Source organism: Eutrigla gurnardus (assembly GCF_963514095.1).
Source record: "Eutrigla gurnardus genome assembly, chromosome: 16".
Classification (NCBI taxonomy): Eukaryota; Metazoa; Chordata; class Actinopteri; order Perciformes; family Triglidae; genus Eutrigla; species Eutrigla gurnardus.
In genome coordinates, this window is record NC_139927.1 from 2,213,838 (window position 1) to 2,231,708 (window position 17,871).

Sequence of the window (17,871 nt, forward strand, 5' to 3'; positions counted from 1 at the left end):
GACGGCCGTCGCTGGGACGATCGATCCACAGCAGCTCCACACCTCACTGGCCTGGTTTCTCCTCCTCCATCACTCCCTTTGATTCCTCTCCTCCTCCGCCTGGTTCTGGTGGAGTTGTGTGGTATGTAACATGTGGGGTATGTAGCATGTGGCATGTGTGTTAATAGTGTAACAGAATAATAGTGTAACAGAGTAACAGTAACAGTGTAACAGAATATTAGTGTAACAGAGTAATAGTGTAACAGAATAATAGTGTAACAGTAACAGTGTAACAGAGTAATAGTGTAACAGAATAATAGTGTAACAAATTAACAGTGTAACAGAGTATACACTCTAAAAGAATAATAGTGTAACAGTAACAGTGTAATAGAATAGTAGTGTAACAGAGTAACAGTAAAACAGAATAGTAGTGTAACAGAGTAACAGAATAATAGTGTAACAGAATAATAGTGTAACAAATTAACAGTGTAACAGAGTATACACTCTAAAAGAATAATAGTGTAACAGTAACAGTGTAATAGAATAGTAGTGTAACAGAGTAACAGTAAAACAGAATAGTAGTGTAACAGAGTAACAGAATAATAGTGTAACAGAATAATAGTGTAACAAATGAACAGTGTAACAGAGTAACACTGTAAAAGAATAGTAGCCTAGTGTAACAGAGTAACAGAATAGTAGTGTAACAGAGTAACAGAATAGTAGTGTAACAGAGTAACAGAATAATAGTGTAACAGAGTAATAGTGTAACAAATTAACAGTTTAACAGAGTAACGCAGTAACAGTGTAACACAGTAACGGTGTAACAGAGTAACAGTGGAACAGTAACAGTGTAACAGAGTAACAGTGGAACAGTAACAGAGTATTAGTGTAACAGAGTAACCAGAGTAACCAGAGTACCAGCGTACCAGAGCGGCGAGGAGGAGGAAACAAACAGAAGAGGAGCAGCGACGGTGCACTGGCCCAGAACTAACGTCCCTCCTGGCGAGCTCACAGGAAGTGGACTGTTCCTGCCGACTGAACTCAAAATCTACGTTCTTTCAATCTCCCAAACGTGTGTATGGAAGTACATGTGTGTGTGTGTGTGGTGTGTGTGTGTGTGTGTGTGTGAACAGCTGAGACGGCCTTGCTGCATGACTGGGGTTGAAATGCCAAGTGAGCCGTGTGATGAGCTCAGTATGAAATATAGTAACATAAGTTGTTGTCTTTGTTATGGTAACTACAGAATGCTACGGTTTTGTAGCCTCCACTTCAGCATTTTGGTCGTCACCATCTTTGATTGTTTTGCAAACACTGAAGGAAGTGACCATATTTAGAGTGTGGAGGAGCGACAGGTGGATCTAGAAGTAGAGCCCACAGATCTGCTAGCATGGATCTACCATCACACTGAGACACGTCGCAGAACAGCTGCTCAGCCAGTGTGTGTGGGAGGGGGGGTTGTAACAGAATAATAGTGTCGCTCTGCTGTCAGGAGGACGAGTGGATCTAGTGAGGTGGATCTAGCTATGCGGATCTAGTAAGGTGGATCTAGCGAGGTGAGGTGTTGTTTTAAACGTGTCATTAACTTTCACACACAACATTTCTTCTCCTCAACCTTCCTTCCTGTCTACTTCCTCTCTTCACCTCGCTGTCCCCCGCCCCCCCCCCCCACGTCGTCTCCCTCTTCATCATGTATTTCACCCCAGGGTGCAGATCAACCACTCCTAGCTCCATTTCCCCTTTAACTCACTCCCCCGTTTCCCAATGTCTCAGGCGTTTCCCACTATACGTGTGTGTGTGTGTGTGTATTGGGCCACGATGTGCATGCAAATGTTTCACCTCAGCAGATCGAAAAAGTGAGATTAGCTCTCACTGTCTTGCACCTGCCTGTTGCTATGGAAACTGGGTATCCTCTGTGCGTCACCTGTGCCCATGTTTGGTCTGGTTTCCTGCTCCTCTCCCTCTCTCTCTCTCCCTCTCTCTCCCCAATCCACAGTCTGTGTCTCTCTGCCTCTCTCTGTAGTTCAAACCATGCATGCTGAAACAGAACACACACACACACACACACACACACGTAAAGAGAATGAGCCAGGCTTTGATTAACGGTAATTTGAAACCGCGAGCATCAGGCATCATCAAAGGGACCCACGTGGATGAGACCCGCTGTAATCCCAGACTGGGATTAGACCCCTTAGTACCCCACTCCTATAATCCAGTAATCTGATGCTTGCCCCCCATGTCAAACATCTGTAACCTCACGGTGCAGAAAATGTTCACACCTTGCTAAGCAACGGCTAACTCAAAGCCACGTGACTCTTAGCTTACAGCGAATGTCACGTAACATGAGCGACTGTCCGGTTGCAGTGCATTGTGGGTAAACTCCCGTCTCATTGTCAGCTGGCTGATAGTTAGGAGGTTAGCCCCTGAAGTTAGCAGCAGCCTGCTGCTCTGACTCTGCAACACTTAAGGTGGACTGATCTTTTAAGGTGGACCAGGTCACTTTTCTCATAATTAATGAGACTACAACTAAATAATAACATCACGTCTGGCCAGATGTGTTGAGCTAGGCCAGTACCAGCGCTGATCCGGATCCTCACCAGCCCCCCACCCCCTTTAAACAGCCAAACGCAGACAAACTCACAATGTTTTTATGCAATCGTGCAAAGTTCCTGTTCGTCAGACGCTGACTCAGCTAATAAGTTAAAGTGAGCGGCGTTGGCCACCAGACTTTGATTCACCGAGAGGTTGCCAGATTGGTTTCTAGGACAGCGGGGCGCCAGATATCAGAGAGCAGAGTCTGGCCTTCAGGAGGAGGGAGAGAGGGGGGGTTTATGAAGGTGAAGTCGGGGGGGCAGAAAGCCTCCACTGCGGTGAAGCCGACCCCGCCGGGCCGACCCTCCTCCCCGTGACTCTCCTCATCGATTGGCTGCAGCAGAACAGACTCCGGTTCTGCAGTGCCCCCCCCCCGCTTTGGAAAACACCCGGTGTTTTTCCTCCTTCCTAAACAACAACCTCCTATTCCCCCCTCCTATATTTGGAGACTGGTATCTCCCCCCCCCCCCAGAGCGATGACAGGCCAGTTTATTCCTCAGAATCCATCCCTTTATCAGCACTCTCCTTCTACATCCCTCTCCCTCGCTGGTATACACCATCATGATTCTACCCTCCTATTGACAAGCAGACGTCGTCTCCCGTGACCTCTCGTGACCCCCCCCCCCCCCAATGCAGAAGCTCATCCTCCACCGGCTGTCAGGGAGCAAACCTTCACCCACTGCAGCAGATTTTTAGCTCACAGGCGGAGCACCAGGAACATGAATAATCAGGGCTGTGTGGTGTTCAGGTGAACTGTGTTTTTCTCAGGGTTCCTACACCTTCTCCAAAATCACATTCAAGCACTTTCCAAGCATTTCCAGGGGTGCATTTCCATGTTTTTCCAGCACCGTCCAGCTGTGTTCAGCCATTATCAGACTCACCATGAAATTCAAATCAATATCCTCATCATACAAGACCAGCAGCACACTGGAATCTATAGCTTGGAAAGCACTGCCAAGTCTGCACTAATGAATGATGAATCACTGCAACACACACACACACACACACACACACACACACACACACACACTGTTACATACAGCGGTGATGCTGGTGTGAAACAAGACTCCCTCATCAATAATAGACAGTAAAGCAGGATCAGAGCCACGTTGTTCTCTACTCGTTTCTACACATCTGCTTCTGTGTTTACACTCTTCACCACCAACACCGGATACACTGAAGCACTGAGGATCAAGTCACATGGGAAGCATCATATATGAATCTACAATCTTTACATTCAGTGCGATTGATTATGTAAAGCGTGCATGTGTTATGTTTATGGATCGGACGGCTCTCAATAACAAAAAAAAACTTAAATAAGTTCATCGTAGTGAATTTCCATTATCGGGATTAAAAAGCTGTGTAGCTTGTTATCGTGGCAGACACCTGGAAAATAGAGCTGATTTAAAAAATACAGGACACAAAAATATATTTTTTATAATTTATTCATCCATTATTCAAGCAGAAACCTTGTGATTTATGATCATCTTATTCCAGATGATTTGATTGTTTTTCAACAAATGGATGTTCACTTTAAACAGATGTGAAGTGAGTTTTAACTCCTGTAAAGACATTCGAGTGCCGTTTTAAAGAGTTTTAAACGTATTTTGATGAATGTTCTGGCAGGATAATGCTGCATGTGTATTATCTGTCTATAACAGAGTTGAAACTATTATTTTGATTCATGGCTGGCCTGTGAATTAGCTGGTAGTACCCTCATGGCAGCTTTATTAAGTAAGTCTGTGAGCTCTGTGTGACCCCACACAGCAGCTCAGCCATCAATCCTACCTTACAGAGCGTTTCAGGTTCAGGTCTGACAGGTTTGACTGGACCAGACTAAATATTAGAAACATGGATAATAAGAAGTGGACGATGTGTGAACAATTCCATAAATAAATAAATCAAAGCTGTGCAAAGCTGTTGACTTGGTCTCAGTTTAAACGGACGCAGCAGCGAGGATGGAAGTCGTTAATGAAGCAGCCAGAGACTAAATTTAGATCGATGAGACGGATCCGCCAGCACGCCGAGTGTGTGTGTGTGTGAGTGTCTGCATGTGTGTGTGTTGTTTAGGGACTGAAGGCTTGGAGTGCTGAGTAAGCGGTGCAGGACCAGAGCTGGGAGACTGCAGTGCTGCTGGCAGCATCATGAGCTGATCTGAGCTCAGATGGATACTCAGCAGAGGGGGAGGGGAGGAAAACGCTTGAAAATATAAGAATATATAAAATGTACGTCCACTATTAGCATGTGCACTCGGCCTGGGTGGGGTTACGTGATCACAGTAGACCAGAGTGAAATCCTTCAGTCCGTCTACGACAATGTAGACACAGACTTAGTATTTCCATCTTCTTGTTGCCTTAAAAAGCTGAACGTTTCTAGTCTGGACGTCAGCTCTGGGTCATTTTGTTTTTGAAAAATAAGATAAGAATGTACGTGAGATGCCGAGTCACTCTTGTTTAACTACTACATAGAGTTCCATCCAGTTTTAACATAGTGAATGTAGTTTTATCCATACCGATCTGCAGTACCCCGAAGTACCCAGTACTGACTAAATCTAGCATTACAAAGGTTCTAAATGACTAAAACGAGCATTAAAAAGGTTCTAAATGACTAAATCTAGCATTAGAAAGGTTCTAAATGACTAAAACGAGCATTAGAAAGGTTGTAAATGGTGGTGGTGATGGAGGTGATGGAGGTGGTGGAGGTGGTGGAGGGAATGTGAAGTCTAACATGGAGAAGCGTGTATTTTCTTCTGATGGATCATCAACAACTAAGATACGACGCTCCAATCAGCTGCTCTGAAGCCGTTCATGTGAGTTCATACTATATCTACCTATATATATATATATATATGCATGCGTGTGGGACGCCGTCCGACATCGGTACAGTAAATACACATGGCTGCCATTTTGCTCCCTCCAAGTTGTCTCTCCTCTCATAAACAACCCCCCCCCCCCCCCCCCGGGATGCCAGCCCTGCCGAACAGCGCCATGCGCTGGCTTCAGCGTGGAACTGCACCGTGGCAGCAGAGCAGTAATTGATGTTTTGCAGTAGTGAGATCGATGCATTAATGAGTCTCTGGCTGCAGTAAAGACTTGTAGACGTGGCTTTTGTGTGACTGCAGAATAAGTTTCACACTCTCTGAAGAAGAATGTTCCAGAAAGAAAGACAAAGTGAGCAGATCCTACGTGTCTCACTGCATATATATATATATATATATATATATATATATATATATATATATATATATATATATATATATATAAAAACCTCCTTCTCACCCCTGGTGGGGTGGTATCTGTGTCATCCTCAAGCTCGGGTCCTCTACCAGAGGCCTGGGAGTTTGAGGGTTCTGCGCAGTATCTTGGCGATTCCTAGGACTGCACTCTTCTGGACTGAGGCTTCAGATGTTGTTCCTGGGATCTGTTGGAGCCACTCTCCCAGTTTGGGGGTTACTGCCCCGAGTGCCCCCACTACCACGGGGACCACGCTAGCTTGACCTTCCACATCTGTTCCAGCTGCTCTTTCAACCCTTGGTACTTCTCAATTTTCTCGTGTTCCTTCTTCCTGATGTTGGCGTCAGCTGGGATCGCCACATTTATCACCACCACTGTCTTCTGCTCTTTGTCCACCACCACTATGTCCGGTTGGTTAGCCAGGAGCTGTTTGTCAGTCTGGAAGCTGAAGTCCCACAGAACCTTGGCCCTGTTGTTCTCAGTCACCTTCTGTGGTATGGCCCATTGGGATTTGGGTACTTCTATTCCATACTGGTTGCAGATGTTCCTGTGTACTATCCCAGCCACTTGGTTGTGCCTCTCCATGTACACTGATCCAGCTAGCATCTTACACCCTGCTACTATGTGCTGGACTGTCTCAGGGGCTTCTTTGCACAGTCTGCATCTTGGTTCTGATCTGCTCTAGTAGATCCTGGCCTCTATGGCTCTTGTGCTTATGGCCTGTTCTTGTGCTGCCATGATTAGTGCCTCTGTGCTGTCTGTCAGTCCTGCATTTGCCAGCCACTGGTAGGATTTCTTGATATCAGCCACTTCCTCTATCTGACGGTGATACATGCCATGTAGGGGCTTGTCCCTCCAGGTGGTCTGCTCCTCCTCCTCCGCACTCTCATCAGGGTTCTGCTGCCTGAGACATTCACTTAGCAGTCCATCCTTCGGGGCCATTTTTTCGATGTAATCTCGAATTTTCGATGTTTCATCCTGGACCGTGGCCTTGATGCTCACTAGCCCTCGGCCTCCTTCTTTCCGCTTAGTGTATAGCCTCAGGGTGCTGGACTTGGGGTGGAGCCCTCCGTGCATGGTGAGGAGCTTTCTAGTCCTGATATCTGTGGCTTCTAGCTCCTCCTTTGGCCAGCTTATGATACCAGCGGGGGATCTGATGACTGGTAGTGCGTACATGTTGATGGCTCGGACCTTATATATATATATAGAGTGAATAAACTGGAAGATTTTGTTCATACTAAGAAATGTCTTTATTTTTAAGTGAGTATTTACATTGTTATTATTGGTCCTGTGATTATTAACAAAGGGACATTTTGTTCAGTTAGCGTGATGAAATTATTCATGTGTTGGTCTAATAAAGGTTCAGTGACACGATGTCCAACTATGTTGCAGCTGTAGTGAAAATAGAATCGGTGAATCCAGTGTAACTACTATTCATATTATTATTGTTATCAATAATAGTTATTACTATTGTCCGTCCAGCTCAGCTGACAGATGTCTGAGTGTCTCTTGCTGCCTACCCTCCTCGGGGTCTAGTCGGGGGTCTTTGCCGGCTCCAGCGGTTTCCTCTGGATGTTGTGGCTGAAAGGCGTCATGAAGTCGTCAAAGTCCAGCTCCAGGGACGAGACCTGCCTCCGTCTGTCCACCGCTGACCTCAGCTGGCTGGTGGTCGGCGGCTTCCCCCAGACCTGAGACCAGAGACAGCGTTCATTATGCAGTACGTTGGGGAAGTCCTGACCTGATGGACTGATGGACGGAGTAACAAGGTGAGCAGGTTAGAAACTCTTCGTTGGTGTCAATAACATGAGAGTCTACACAGCAGCCGGGTGGAGATCTGCTTACTTTCAGGCTCCTGGGGCCAAATGTGTGTTCGTTTCCATGGCGACGCTGAATGGAACTTTAACCACATTTACACCTGAAACCAGGGATGAAGACGAGTTGTTGATGTTACCACACACAGGGCCTCCACCTTCTCCAGTCAAATTCAAGCACTTTCCAAGCATTTCCATGCTTTTCCAGCCCCTTCCAGCTGTGGTAAACTCCATCTTTGTATCAATCCAATGGTCAGTATTCAGTCTACTTATTATGTCACTTGTTCATCACATTAAATGAGATGTTATTGTCCTCTAAACAACCAACATGATGTTTGGAGACAGCTTTTTACAGAAGGACCACAAATGAAAGGAAAACTAATTCCACTAACAGATCCACAGAAATATAATCACCAACTATTTTCATCATCTGTTCATCATCAAAAGTCATTTTTCATAAAGAAATGTCAGGAAATGCTGTTTTGAGTCCCTCAGATATGGAGATCTTCTTTTCTCCATCCATCCATCCATTTTCTACCGCTTATCCTGTATTCAGGGTCGCGGGGGGGCTGGAGCCGATCCCAGCTGTCATTGGGCGAAGACAGGCTTCACCTGGACAGGTAACCACCTATCAGGACCGACATGTAGAGACAGACAACCACTCACACTCACATTCACACCTACGGGACATTTAGAGTCACCAATGAACCTATCCCCATCCTGCATGTCTTTGGACTGTGGGAGGAACCCGGAGAGAACCCGGAATCGAACCCGGGACCCACTACACCACCGTGCAGCCCTTCTTTTCTCTGTTCTATCATAGATGTCATCACATAGAACACACATTTCAAGACCTTTAGTCTAAATCCAAGCACTTTTCAAACCTTGGAAACACCACACACAATTCAAGTGTTTTCAAGGACTTCCAAGATGTTTGAATAGTTTGGCTCACACCAGTAATCCAACAGTGACTTTGAGTCCATGAAGCAGCAGATCATGAAGACTAATGAGGCGGACTGAAAAGGTTGGAGACTTCGTTGTAATACGACAGGAAACAGATGCTGGAGAGTCTTTGGAGGCGACCTACCGTTTTTGGCGTGAAGGTGATGTCGTGGTCGTTGGTTTGGCCCGTAGAGATCCTGGCGTTCTGCAGGATGACGCTCTCCAGGTCCCTCTGAGGGGGCGGAGTCTTCCTGCTCTGAGGAGGCGGAGCCTTCTTGGCAGTGGCAGTCTCTGCTACAGCACCCTGATGATTCGCCAAGATGTTACTGAAAGTACTCATGTGGAGTTAGGACAGGTCAAAGGTCATGAAGGGTCAGAGTCACCTTAGCTGCACCGACACAGAATAAACTAACAAAAATAAAATAACAGAAATAAAACCGAGATGAAACCCGAGAGGCGATAAATATTGATCGGCTGATCATTAAGCTATTTCACACACAGATTATTCAACAAATAAAACATTTGTTTTGTTTTACTTCAGACAGCTAAAGTCTCTCCATCCCTCTAAAAAATAAAATAATGTATAGGATAGAATAGAATAAACTTCATTTCAAATATTTAATAAAAAAATTCAATAAAATAGGTTTTAAACAACAAAAACAAGATAGCCCATAATAACGGAAAACAAATACATGTTTAAATAAATGTTGGAAAAGGAGTCTGGTCCGACCCCTATTCATACTAATACCACACCTTCAATGCATTCATTACATAATATTAATAATAATAATAATAATAATAATGATCACCCCATCAGATTGCTTTACATTCACCTTCCTCATTTCTGATGAAGATGATTGTTTTGTCTTTTGAACCTGTCTGATATAAATAAAACTATGAATGTAAAACCCTTCACTTTCTCATGCACATACAGATATAATAAATACACGATACAAGTCTGCATGAAAAAAATGTGAAAACCTCTGAATCTCAAATGAAACCTCTCAAGTCCACCTGATCAAATTAAACTACAGAAAATAACAATATAAGGTAGAAACAATGAGGTACCTTTGTCAGTCATCCCATCATACCTATCAGATGGAAAGAAAGACAGAAAGAAAGTGCAGCTTGGGGCCCCCTAGTGGCTGTGGGGAGCCTATGCATAGTCCACTTGGTAAGGAACGGCTCTGCTCAAAGGTGTTTTTCTCCTGCTGAAGTGATTTGTGAATCAAACATGGCGGTCCCTCCGGGACATGCAGGCTCATCAATAACACACCCAGACCAGCTGCACAGTCGACCGTAGAGATATACAGCCGGGTGATCAGCTGACTCATAGGTCGACCATCATGAGTGAATATTGGATAAACTTCCAACGTCGGGTTTCCATATTACAGCGTATGATTAGAGTTATTAAACCCTGGAAACGCTCCATATTGGACCTGTGTGCATTTTATTCTGCGATGGACTTCTTTATTGCCCCCCAGAATTGCTGCTTGCAGCAATATTTAAATGATGAATACTGTATTTGTGTTTCATCACTAGCTGCTGCCCTCCAGAGTCCTGATGACAAATCCATGCATCCGGACAGATCTGAGCCGGTTAGAGGAAACGTGCTCGCAGCGTTCTGCTGTAACGCGACACACCTGCCCTCATTTGCTTACAAGTTGCTGCTCGCAGTAATCAGGTTTGGTTTCAGGTTTTAGTTTCTCAGGCTGAAAGAAGACGCTGTAGTGAAGAGATGAGGTGGAAGAACACCTGCAGGCTGAACTTCAACAAGTCCACACGTCCTGCAGTCCAAGTACACATACTGATGTTCCAAAATACTCTGGTACAACTCATTCTATCCCCTCCTCTCCAATTTTTTCTATTAGATTTGTTTTTATTTATTCTATTGTATTTATTATTATTATTGTTATTATTATTTTTTATTATTATCCCCTTTTTTTCTATTATTTTCTACCTTTTGATGTGTATGTGTATATAGTTATACACAGGACAATGCATAAGTAAGCATTATCATTTATTAACTGCTATTATTTACTGAGTTATCATTAAATACTATTTACTTATTATTTGCAGGTAGAGATGTATATCATTATCCGTGTACATGTGAAGGTGGGATATCCGTTTATTTACTTTACGTTAGACACTGAAGGATTTATTAATGAATATATTTTTGGACATCAGGAGGAAAAACAAAAGAGGAGTATTGGAGTGATGTTGTTCTCTTACATTGTACTCATTACACTCTAAGTACAAGTGTAAACGGACTGAAATGTACTCAAAGTAGAAAGTACAAGTATTCCTATGAAGGACATTTCTACCGGCTGTTTCATTACAAGACTAACTGAACCTCATGTCATATTAATAATGAAATGCATGAAAACTAAGGTAAGGAGCCTGTTTTGTGAATGTGAGGAGATGAAGGTGGAGATGTTAGTTGTAACATGTCGGCAGGAAGAGTAAATATACAATAAAGTAAATAAAAAGGTGTGAACAGTCAGAAACAGGAAGAGTTGGCAGCAGACGGGTGAACGAGCTTTAATGGAGTCACTCGGGTACCTGTCCTGGAGCAGGTTTAGGTCTCTGAGCTTGGCCCCCCTTTCCCTTCGCCGGCTCCTTTGGTTTGGGCAGCGTGTCCATCTTGTCCTGGACCAGCTCAATGACCCGCGAGTCTGCGAACGCTTTGGCGATGTCGAGGCAGGTTTGTTCTGAATAACAATAACAATAACAGGACTGAAGGTGGCGTATTTACTATGAATTCAGTCTGCACTTTAAAATGAGTCAGTTCCTCGTGTTCCTATTCATCTGTTCTAAATGGAACACATTCAAACATCAGTATTTTAAATGACAAACCGTTCTTGTTCTCTGCCTGGACGCTGGCCCCCGCCTTGATGAGGAGGTCCACACAGGAGGGTCGAGAGCTCTGGATGGCCCTCATGAGGGGCGTGGCTCCACTGAGGGTCCGGGCGTCCACGGCGGCCCCCGCCTCCAGCAAGAGCTCCATGAGCTCCACCTGGCCGGCGTGGGCCGCGTGGTGGAGCGGCGTCCACAGGAACTGGTCACGCACCTCCACGTCCGCCCTGTTACCATGGCGACAAGAAAGAGTCCCTGTCAGGAAGAGCCGCGTTACCGTGGTGACATTAGCCAGAGTCCCATTTTTTTAACTGAAACTAAATGATTCCGGTTTTAGAACAACTTTAAGAGTTTTGAGGATATTTTGATGATTATCAGGATTCTCAATCATGACATTTTGATAAAGTAGACCTTTTAAAATGTCATTTCCCTCTTGACTTTAGTCACATGATGACTCTCTGGAAGTTCACCACTACCAAGGAACAATTGTCTTCACGTTGTCACTCGCTATGACAATATTGATTACAGCTACTTTAAACCCCCCAAAGGAAAAGCGGCCCTTCTCACCCCCGCTGGAGGAGGTACTGAGCCACCACGTAGTCGCCGCTGGAGCACGCCACCATCAGCGGGGTCTTGTAGAACTGGTCTTGGACATCCACAGGGACCCCCTGGCTGAGGGCCAGGTCCAGAGACTGCAGTTCCCCGCTCCTCACACAGTGGTTGACGTTGACGTAGACCTCCTCGGGCCTCTCCATGTACCAGCCCGAGTCGTTCATGATGGGATGTTCTGGCGGGTGGTGGCGGTCGAACCGCCGGATGTCCGAGCCGTTGTAGTAAGTCTGGATCATGAAGCGTGGCGGGCCCCCGTCTGGTCTGCGGGGCATCAGGTCGGGGGGGCGGGTACAGATGGGCATGGGGAGGACAAACTTACCCTTCTTCTTCGCTCCCTTCGCCCGCTTGGCCCCCTTCTTCGTCTTCGGCACATACGAGGAGAGGAGGAAGGCCTTCTGGACGTACTTGATGCCTCTGATGAAGTCGTTGACGCTGACGCCCCCCTCTCTTCCCTTGTTGTGGGCTGAGACCACTTCATGGAGCTGGTCCAGTTCAGCGGGAGCTTCCAGGCCTTCTAACACGGAGACGAACATCTCGGCACTCACGGTGTTGGATCTGTCCCCGAAGGCTTCCCGTAGTTCAGCCTCGTGCTCGTGAGACCAGTCGTGGAGGGTCAGGGCCCAGAGGTCGGACGTGAGGTCGGCGCCGCTGGATTCGTTGCCTTTCCGCTGCTGCTGCTCAGCTTTCCTGAGCTGCTTGGCAGCCGTTTTGTGACCGGCGTCTTTGGCAATCTGGCGAGGCAGCGAACCGTCCCGGTTCTTCAGTTTGGGATTACAACCTGAACAAAGATCACAGCTTTCTCAACATAATGATGGTGCTCAGTAGAAAGTGTGATGCTTTGCGAGGTGTGTTGGCCTCTCACCTCTCTGGACCAGGAACCTGCAGCAGTTAGCGTTGCCCGAGGCAGCGGCGTAGTGCAGCGGTGAACAGTCCTCCAGGTCGATCACGCCCATGTCAGCCGAGTACGCAGACAGCACCTGGAGCACCTGGGAGGCACCAAACACCACCAAACATCACCAAACCCCACCAAACACCACCAACCCCACCAAACACCACCAAACATCACCAAACATCATAAAACACCACCAAACATCACCAAACACCACCAAACACCACCAAACATCACCAAACATCACCAAACATCACCAAACCCCACCAAACCCCACCAAACATCACCAAACATCACCAAACACCAACAAACACCACCAAACATCACCAAACATCACCAAACACCACCAAACATCACCAAACCCCACCAAACACCACCAAACATCACCAAACACCACCAAACACCACCAAACACCACCAAACATCACCAAACATCACCAAACCCCACCAAACACCACCAAACATCACCAAACACCACCAAACACCACCAAACATCACCAAACACCACCAAACATCACCAAACACCACCAAACACCACCAAACATCACCAAACACCACCAAACATCACCAAACATCACCAAACACCAACAAACATCACCAAACACCACCAAACATCACCAAACACCACCAAACATCACCAAACCCCACCAAACACCACCAAACATCACCAAACACCACCAAACACCACCAAACACCACCAAACCCCACCAAACACCACCAAACACCACCAAACCCCACCAAACACCACCAAACACCACCAAACACCACCAAACACCACCAAACCCCACCAAACACCACCAAACACCACCAAACATCACACAAAAACCCATCAGATCAACCCATTTAAAGCACTTTTTTTTAAATCCAAGCACGTTTCAAACCTTGAAAACACCGCACTAAAATTCAAGTGTTTTCAAGGACTTCCAGCACCCGTATGAGCCCTGTCTTCCGTTTCATATATTATTACTTGTTAAATATAGGACCAGTCACCCATTTCATAGTGCCATTGGATGAGCTATACTGCACCTCAAAGAAGCCCCCCATGGCGGCGTAGTGCACTGCTGTGAGGCGTTTGTGGTCCATGGCGTTGGCGTTTCCTGCGTCCTGGAGAATGGCTCTAGCGAGCTGCAGGGAGCCCGCCTTGGCTGCCGCCATCAACGCTGTGACGCCGGTTTGCTGTGGGAGAGATGAGGAGTCCGCATGAATCTCAGCTGATCACCAACACACTCCACGCCATCGCCTCACTTCCCATAATGCCTCAGTGTAAGTCTGACGTGTCACCTGATTAGTTGCGTTGGGGTCGGCCCCTCCCCCCAGCAGGAGGAGACACATGGCGGTGCACTCGCACGCTTCTTCACACATGGACTGGAAGACGTGAGTGCCCTGAGCCGACACGTTGTTGACGTCTGCCTGGCTCTTCAGCGCCACCTGCAGGCAGCGGGAGTGGCGCTTGGTGGGGTAGATGCAGTAGAACAGCACACCTGAGGGGGCGCAGCAACACGTGGGACGTCCTGGATGTCTGATTTCAGTCAGCTTTTAAAATGCATCTCAACAAAAACAATATCGACATCATCAAAGCGGGTTTGTGCCGTGGTGTCCTGGTAGCTGAGTAACCATAGCAACGCATCACGTCTGTGCTGCGAAACGTGCTAAAGAGGAAGAATCTCTGAGATTTAAGTGTCAAATTTACAACATTATAGTGATAATTAATGAATTTTTCAGATCGTAAAGTCATAAATTAACTAGAAATACTCAAAATATTTAGAGATTGATGAAGCAAATCTATGAAAAAGAAAACTCACACATTTAAGAAATTATAAAACTACTTTGAGAATTATTTCCATTTTGTTTCTCATCATTTCTTTCTCTTAAATGTGCTAATTTGCTATAGTTTCATCTCTAGCGTTACCCCCTCCTCCTCTCTTTTCTGCCGCTCGACGTTATATTATAGTTGAATAAATCCCGCTGTTTATAAATGCTGCTGCAGACGTATATTATGTTAACGTTATTATATGTCTTTTTACCTACAATGATCCTAACAAGGCCGTTTTAATTTAGTCCACACGTGTGTTTACAGAGTTTTAAGTGGTGCTTTATAACACTGAGGACTACAGGGGGGGTCAGGTTACTCAGCAGGGCTCACACATGGAGGATCACCATGAGAGGTTGACCTGTAATTAGATGAACACACAATCGTGCACACACATACAGTGCATACATAATACAGAGGCATGTATTCAGTCTCTCTCTCATCACGAGAGAGTTTGTGATATTCTAATGGACAGACAAATATCAGTTATTGCTCCCCTAGATGAATAATAATCAGTATCTGCCCTGACAACGTGGAGGATTACACACTATAAAACATCCGTATTAATGCTCCACACAGTCCTTTATATCTATCACACAGATGCACTACTACCCCATCACCATCTGCCCCGCCTCCAGGGGCAGACAGCTGAGCTCACCTTTGCCCTCGGCGTCCTGGAGTCTCAGGTCGGCCTGGCTCTGGGCCAGCAGGGCCAGGATGCCGTCGTTGCCCAGCTCAGCAGCCAACATTGCCGGGGTGAGGCCCTTCTTGTCCTGGACGTCGGGGTGAGCTCCCTGGGCCAGAAGGAAGCCCACCAAGTCTGTAGGGGGTCGGGACGAGGACACAAACAGTCAGGACGTTCTGGGCTTCGTTGTCTCACAAACAATATGGACGGTCTAGTCCCAATGCAGCCTGTGTTTAATGTGACGGTGTGAAGACGAGGCCCGTCACCCTGATTGTTCGCCGAGACCGCCACGTGGAGCGCCCCGGTGCCGTCGCGTGGCTCCGTGAGGTTGACGAGGTTCTCCACCCCGAGTTTCACCATCTTCTCGATCTGCAGCGTGTCTGCTTTGTGGACGAACTGCAGCAGGCGGTAGATCTGCAGCAGCTGCAGGCGACCTTCTGCTCTGCTGCTCATCGTGGAGTTGCAAGGGCTGCTGGGACAGAAAAGAAAGAACAGGAGACAAACATGCAGCATGCTGACGACCAGCAGTAGTCCCCTGTCAGGTAAACACACAGCAGGTGTAATTACTAACATCAAACACGGCCCCATTCCATTTAGCTGAGCTCTGTGTTGTGCATGACTGTGACACAATAAACTGGAGCATCTTTACTTATTAGTGGGTCCACCCGTGTTCACGCTGCTACGTCATGTTGCTGTGAAAGATATCCGGGGTCGGAGGTTTTAATATCAGCCCAACACAGTTTCTCAAACTACGACAGTATATTACAAAAAAAGATAAAAAAGAATATAATACAATATTTATAAATACAGAGCTATGTGGGAATATTAAAAAAACTCCAAGATTAAAGAGGTAAATTTATTCTCTGAGATTAAAGAATAACCATGAATTTTAAGTGTGTAAAATGTTAAGTGTTAGTGATAGTAAATCAGAAAAAAAAAAAAAACAATTTTGTCAGATCATAAAGTCATAAATTAACTTGAAAAATATGATGTCTATAATTTGGGATTTTTTTTCCTGTTAAATGTGCTAATTCGCTATAGATATAGATATGGATTTACCCCCCTCTGTATTTTCTTTTAATACCTCCAGTGAACCTTCTACTACCTTGTAACTGAAAATCATAAATGCAACAATTCAAGTCTTAATAATCGCTAAAGTCATGGCAACAAAACAAAATAATAATTTGATATAAAATGTGGCTTATTTACATTATTATTGCATTTTTTAGTAATATAATTATATAATAATAATATTATTTAGGACCTCTGATTAGGATGTTGTTTTTTAAATCGTGCCCCCTGCAGTACTCCAAAGCACCTCTTGGTGGCACTAGTTCCTCTGAGCTCGATGATGACCCAACTTTATGTTAATACTTGTTCACTTTTCTGACCCGTTACGTTACTTTAATTAAAAACAATTCAAGCGTACCGACTAACGCGCCCGTTAACGCTGCATTAAGCGGACTAACGGAAACTAACGGACAGGGAGACACAAAACCTCCGGTCATCATTCCGCTCACTTCAAGCTAACTTCAAGCTCACTTCAAGCTCACTTCAAGCTCACTTCAAGCTCACTTCAAGCTCACTTCAAGCTAACTTCAAGCTAGGTCTAGGCTAGGTTTCAGGTACCGCTCACCGTGGTGGGAACCCGGACAGGGATCAACTCACCTGGACGGAGACGACGGTCCGCGCTTCCTCCTCCTCCTTGTTCTCCTCCTCCTTGTTGTCCTCCTTGTTGTCCTCCTTGTTGTCCTCCTTGTTGTCCTCCTTGTTGTCCTCCTCCTCCTCCTCCTCACTCTTTTAAAGCTCAACCTTTCACTTCGCCGGAGCACAGAAACACACTCGGCTCCATGGCAACGGGAATCCCGGGAAGGTCGGCGAGCGCGAGCGTGTGTGTGTGTGTGTGTGCTGTGCGATGCTGCGTTCAGGTGCTGCCGATGAGCTCGGTAATACGAGACCTGAGGATCCGAATACGACCGCGGCGAGGAAAGATGTACACACGGCCTCCCGAAGTGTAACTATGCTGTTTTACTCACAGGTGGGAAGTAACGAAGTACAAATACTTAGTAGAGCACTGTGTGTATATATATATATACACACAGTATATATACACCTGTGTGTATATATATATACACACACACACTATTGTATTGTATTTTTACTAATGAGGCAGACATCCACAATGTTCATTCTAAATCTTGAAAAATGCAATTGTGGTTATTTGAATTTGACTCACACGAGAGACAACAACGTCGAGGACTCGTCTCCTCTGAAGAAGGACTCTGGATATCTTGAATCACTGATATGGAGCTGGCTATTAAATGTTAAAGCGGCTACATCTACGTCTTATAGTGCATCCTCCCTTGAACGCCACGGATCCCTTTACACTGGGATGACTTGTTTATAAAGAGACCTGCTGGTGAGTGATGATCCGATCCCACCGTCTCCCAGACGTTTGAGCCCTGA

General features: G+C 45.8%; 1 protein-coding gene across 3 annotated transcripts; it reads right to left on the bottom strand.

Moving 5' to 3' along the window:
* Window positions 1–7,052: 7,052 nt before the first annotated feature.
* Window positions 7,053–17,153, bottom strand: ankef1a (ankyrin repeat and EF-hand domain containing 1a). Of its 3 annotated transcripts, none has more exons than XM_084031294.1 (11): window positions 17,074–17,153; window positions 15,672–15,874; window positions 15,379–15,540; window positions 14,192–14,391; window positions 13,937–14,086; window positions 12,885–13,008; window positions 11,978–12,800; window positions 11,411–11,637; window positions 11,117–11,265; window positions 8,700–8,858; window positions 7,053–7,489 (listed from the first exon to the last, which is right to left on the bottom strand). In XM_084031294.1, exons 2-11 carry the CDS (start codon window positions 15,856–15,858, stop codon window positions 7,334–7,336), a joined length of 2,337 nt encoding a protein of 778 aa, XP_083887420.1. In that variant the 5' UTR covers window positions 15,859–15,874; window positions 17,074–17,153; the 3' UTR covers window positions 7,053–7,333. The 3 variants fall into 3 exon arrangements, with proteins under 3 accessions (XP_083887420.1, XP_083887421.1, XP_083887422.1); XM_084031295.1 differs by having other exon boundaries at window positions 15,672–15,877; window positions 17,074–17,144; XM_084031296.1 differs by having other exon boundaries at window positions 7,317–7,539.
* Window positions 17,154–17,871: the final 718 nt, after the last annotated feature.